The following is a 5,002-nucleotide window of genomic DNA, read 5'->3' as shown; positions in this document are numbered from 1 at the left end:
AAAAAAAAAAAAAAGGCCAAGCGAAACACATGGGAAAAAGTATACTGTTTCAGTAAAATTTCAGTATTTTGGTGGTTTTGAAACCACAGAAACACCGAAATGAAACAAGTTCTTAAACCTTGGTCGTAACTGACTACAAAACTATAAAATAATGGGGGAAAAAACAACATGAAACAGGGATGGACTCATAGAGACATAATCCAACCCAACTAAAATAGTTAACAACAATTAAAAATAAATGAATGGAACTCTAACTAAACCCCATAAGTCAAGTAATTAATAAATCCTGTATTTATTCTTCCTACTCATATTTTAGGCACATTAAAGTAACCTATTACAATGAACATCCATTGGACTAAACATGTATAGAACCCATCTGTTTTTTTCTGCACTAGTCCGTCCCTTAGAAAAATGAGTATCTTATTGCTGAAACAGTATGAGGCCGCGCACGATTGCACTTTGCACATACAAAGTTCTAACGAACATGAAATTTGAATAGACAACTCTTTTCAGTTTGGGACTGAAATTCCAATATGCAAAATCATATAAATTGACGGAATAAAAATCAGGGCACATCTCATAAAGTATTTAACAATCTATTCTGTCACATGTAAGGAAGATACTGGCAGTAAAGTTGAAAACTTAACATACTAACTGATTATGGATTTTCTGGCTGCATGTTGTTGACAAACCAGCCACGACAATCTTTACATCAACACTGTCCTGCAACCATTTAACAAGAAAAGAATCAAGAACAAAAATAAGGTAAAAGATAAAACAAATCCAACCAGTAGCTAAATGAAAATTTACCACAAGGTGTGCTACAGCACAAATGAAGCAAAGCATGATGCATATGGCTCATTTTTATAAAACCTAGGTCAGCTTTGAACATGACAGAAAATAACATGCACACATGCTCTCACACCAAACAATGGAGGTATCCTTAGTAGGTTAGAAACATCTCTTCCCAGGCCATGCAGGCTGCAGCCCTTCCCTGCACCTCTCACTCTCTTGGAAAATCAATCAATGATTCTTTAGCCAGGATGTGCTGGAACAAAAAAATTTCCAGTTTAAGACCTAGAAATCTTAGCTAGCCAAGGCAGCAGGGCCATAGTATACCTACAATTTTAAGAGATACCAGATATAAAATGGCAAGTTTACTGGGTTAAATCAACCAAGCCAGATCGTTGTGTCAAACCAGGTTGACCCAATGACATCATCATGCAAAAATATGGACCTCCTCTGCACTTTCCCTTCCATGTTTAACTTGGTTAGCCTATCAACAGAGCCCTCCCAAAACCAAGTTCTGGAGTCCAATTTAATATCAAATAGCTTAAAGCTAACTCTCTCTTCTATTCATGACCAACCCCATAAATATTGTCATACCAAGAACCTGAGACTAAAAAATTTATCTACAGTCTCTATCAACAAACAAAATAGTAAGCCATCACAAGGCCCTTTGAATGTTCCAATTCTTTTTAAGGCATTCCTGAGTTTCATAAAATAGTTTGAAAATATATTAGAAAATGTAGCAAATGATCTAAACAGGTCAACTGAAAAAATTCTTCAGGAATGGAAAAAAAAAATTTGATCTCCTTTCATAGGATCCTTACCTTAAACTCTGCGATCAACCGAGACACCGCATGATAAGCAGGATCTTCTGTACTTTCCACCACAAAAAGGAATTCCATAGGACCACCATAAAGGGATGTAATCTGCATCAAATTCATGAATCTAAATTCTATAAATTACCAGAAACAGATATAACTAGCATATTAATGAAACAAAAGTCTCAGGGATTTAAATCAATGAATATACAAAAATCATTCACAGGTCCAAAGCTAAGAAGGAGAAAACAAAAACAAAGAAAAGCAAGCCACATGACCAGAGATCCAATTATACTATTTACACATGGATTCCTTTTCTCCAGAGGTCAGTAATACAAAAATATATTTTAGAAAGAGGAGGAAGCTAACCAAAACATCAATTGTACAAAAGCAGCCTAGGAAATTCTTCTAGCCAACTAGTCATCATATTTTTTTCCTTTTCTATTATTACATAAAAAAACTTGTTTCATTGAATTTGCATTCTGACCTGACTTCTCCAGTTCTGTAGATTGTGTTCTCCAAAGCCCTTCAAAGGCATCACAACTGACACTCTTGGCAAGTTGATCTGATTAGAGTGCTCGAGTTCATTAATATCTTGGCAGAGAAATGCAAAGTTATTGCCACGTTTAAAGCTATCCTTCATACGTCTGATCTCTCTGTTCCTGTGAGAATCATAAGTGTCAAACATAAGCATTCCAATCTAAGTGACAATGATAACTGAGCTAAATACTACCAGTGGGAATATTATTTAGGTTTAAACAATGAAATAACATACCTGACATAGGAAGCAAAAGCCCATCCAATAGCAAGAGTCAAGCAGATTGCACACCCCTAAAAAGAAAGAGGGGCGGGGGGGAGAGAGGAAAAGAGTTGGTCATGTAAGACATGCAACAACAATAGTCCACAGCTATGAAACCAACAGACAACTGCAAATGTCAATCATATTTTATCTCCCTCGGCACAACTATAAACTGGCCTCACCACTAAAGATAATATTCAACCAACCAACTCATAGACTTCTTCACCCTAAAATTTTGTTGTCCAACCCACCACCAAGTTCAAAAATTTGTTTGTACCAACATCTTGAATGTGTCATACATGATTGGACCCCCCCCCCACCACGGCCACCCCACCCCAATTTTGGTTTTCTGGGAAAGATAATTAGACTATAAGGCAATGTAGTATAAAATATGCCACTAAAGTTATAGACAGGAGAAAATTAATAAAAAAAAATTCTAGCACATTATGCTCTTTTATAACCAGGGGATCAACCTGAGGTTCAACTCCTGTCTAATGGTACAAAATTATCACAGCCCACAAATTCATTTCACAGTAGACACTTGAAATTTGATGTTTAAGAATACACAATGAGGGGAACCAACCCCTGCACACCACAAAAGAACGGAAAAAAATAAAATCAAATAACGAAAACAGAACCATACAAGTTCCAAATAGTTCCAAATAAGAATCCGTACACCATTTTTGCATCCTGGTTTCATCATAAAATGGCAGGTGCTCCAATACACTACCGTCACTATCAGAGGACAAACCAACAGAAGAAGCGGCAAAAGATCTTCAACTTCTCTATTAAATCCTCAAACTCAGAACCCACTTCAGGATACCAGTGAAACATGTATTACAAGATTTCCCTAACCAGCACCAAACCAACTCAACTAATTAAATATCTATTGCAAGGATACTCAAATGTACATTCTGTTCATAACTGGGGAGAATTAATTTATGCAGAAAATCATCTGCGATTGTATTTATATTTTTCCTTTAATTATTTACCGGAAAACAGATTAATGCGAGAGAGAGAGAGAGCGAGAGAGAGAGAGAGAGAGAGAGAGATATGAAACTCCTTCAAGAAAAATTAGTACACTTTTCTTGCTAGGCAAGGCAATGTGCAATATCAATAATCAACAGTGTAGCATGAGGAATGGATTCCAACCCAGGTTGGAGACACTGATTCTACAGGATGCTGACCAAAGTTAACACCCAGCACATTATCATCATGACCATCAAATTTAACGACCATTGTGGCACCACCCAAGAAATATTTGGAGCACTCTCTTGTTTTAGCATTAGTTTTCTTATCCATGGGAAGGGCTAAAGAGACGTAGTTTTTGTCCATTCAAAATCCAGATTAAAAATTAAAAAATAAATCAGAGAACCAGAAGTCTAGAATTAATTTCCATGAAATAAGGTTCCCCGCTCTCTCTCGGGTGGGAAGCGAGAAAAGAGGAAAAGGAGCTTCACTGTGAAAGGTTCACAACGGAACAGCCAAAGACAACAGTATCACAAAACATCCACGCCTCAGATCCAGAGAGAAAGAGGATAGGAAATCTTTAGCAACAACATTCATTCGAAAAAGAAAATTTATCACTCCACATCAAGAAACAAGAAAAGAACCCACGAACCTGGATCTGAATGAAGACGGCAAGAGGAGTACAACAAGCTCTACTAGCAGCCAAGAGAAATGAATCAAGAACTCCAAACGCCGCCATTGTAATGCTCCACTATGTCTAGGCAATTTTCTTGCAGTAAAACGCCCTATAAATCAGTTAGATGATCTTCTTCCTTTTCCTTTTCCTTTTCCTTTTCCTTTTCCTTTGCTGTTCTATATCTTCAAAATGACATAAACGGAAAAGGAATGAGGAAGAAGGAACACCGGAAAGTACGAAGATTTTGTATTCTGGAGTGCAGGTAGCCCCTGCACATAAACGGATTGACCTCCACTTCTGCTCTTCTTTAAGGGAAGAAGGAGAAGTAGGGAATCCTGGAAAAAGAAATAAAGACAATAGAGAGAGAGAGAGAGAGAGAGAGAGAGAGACGGAATTATGGAGGGATGGGGGATGCCTGCAGAGAAGACAGAACAGAACAAGAGGAGGGAGGGAGAGACCGTTGGTTACTTGGCTATCTATAGGTTGAAGGAGTTGTGAGATGAGCACGGGGGAATATCACGTGCAACCGTTTTGATTTCAAGGGCTTGGGCATTTTTAGTTTTAACATTGGGCCCACTCCTACGCATGATCCTTCGAATTTCAAAAAGATGCTTAAATTTTAATTGGAAGCTTCGCTTGTTTCATGCTGTACACAATTATTATTGATATGTAATAATATTTATTTTGGGAGGGGATCTACACGCTGCTTGCATATAATGGCATTTATCACGCTAAGTTCGCGACTGAATACAAATTATAAAGGGAGAAGGGAGTGTTTCATGATTTGTATACAAACCCACATGGTCAATGAAAAGAGAAACCCATGATGTAATACGGAGACCCATTGGCTTAGCTAAGGGTGCTTCTAGATTTTCTTCGTCATGTGTTTAGTGGTGTTCTTCCATTCCTTTTCTTATTCTTTGTTTTTTTTTTTTTTTTTTTTTTTTTTTG

The 5,002-nt window shown here is 37.3% G+C and overlaps 1 protein-coding gene across 1 annotated transcript in view; it reads right to left on the bottom strand.

The window, feature by feature from the left end:
• Nucleotides 1–4,488, bottom strand: part of LOC122069083 — a 23,137-nt gene extending 18,649 nt beyond the window's left edge. Inside the window, exons 1-5 of the mRNA XM_042633031.1 lie at nt 4,028–4,488; nt 2,383–2,438; nt 2,095–2,269; nt 1,614–1,715; nt 652–723 (exon numbers count right to left, since the gene is read on the bottom strand). Coding sequence (XP_042488965.1) covers nt 652–723; nt 1,614–1,715; nt 2,095–2,269; nt 2,383–2,438; nt 4,028–4,114 — 492 coding nt within the window. The 5' untranslated portion in view covers nt 4,115–4,488. The remainder of the gene's footprint in view (nt 1–651; nt 724–1,613; nt 1,716–2,094; nt 2,270–2,382; nt 2,439–4,027) is intronic.
• Between the last annotated feature and the right edge of the window lie 514 nt (nt 4,489–5,002).

This window comes from Macadamia integrifolia, chromosome 2, assembly GCF_013358625.1.
Source record: "Macadamia integrifolia cultivar HAES 741 chromosome 2, SCU_Mint_v3, whole genome shotgun sequence".
NCBI classification, from domain to species: domain Eukaryota; kingdom Viridiplantae; phylum Streptophyta; class Magnoliopsida; order Proteales; family Proteaceae; genus Macadamia; species Macadamia integrifolia.
This window is presented reverse-complemented; position numbering and strand designations above follow the sequence as displayed.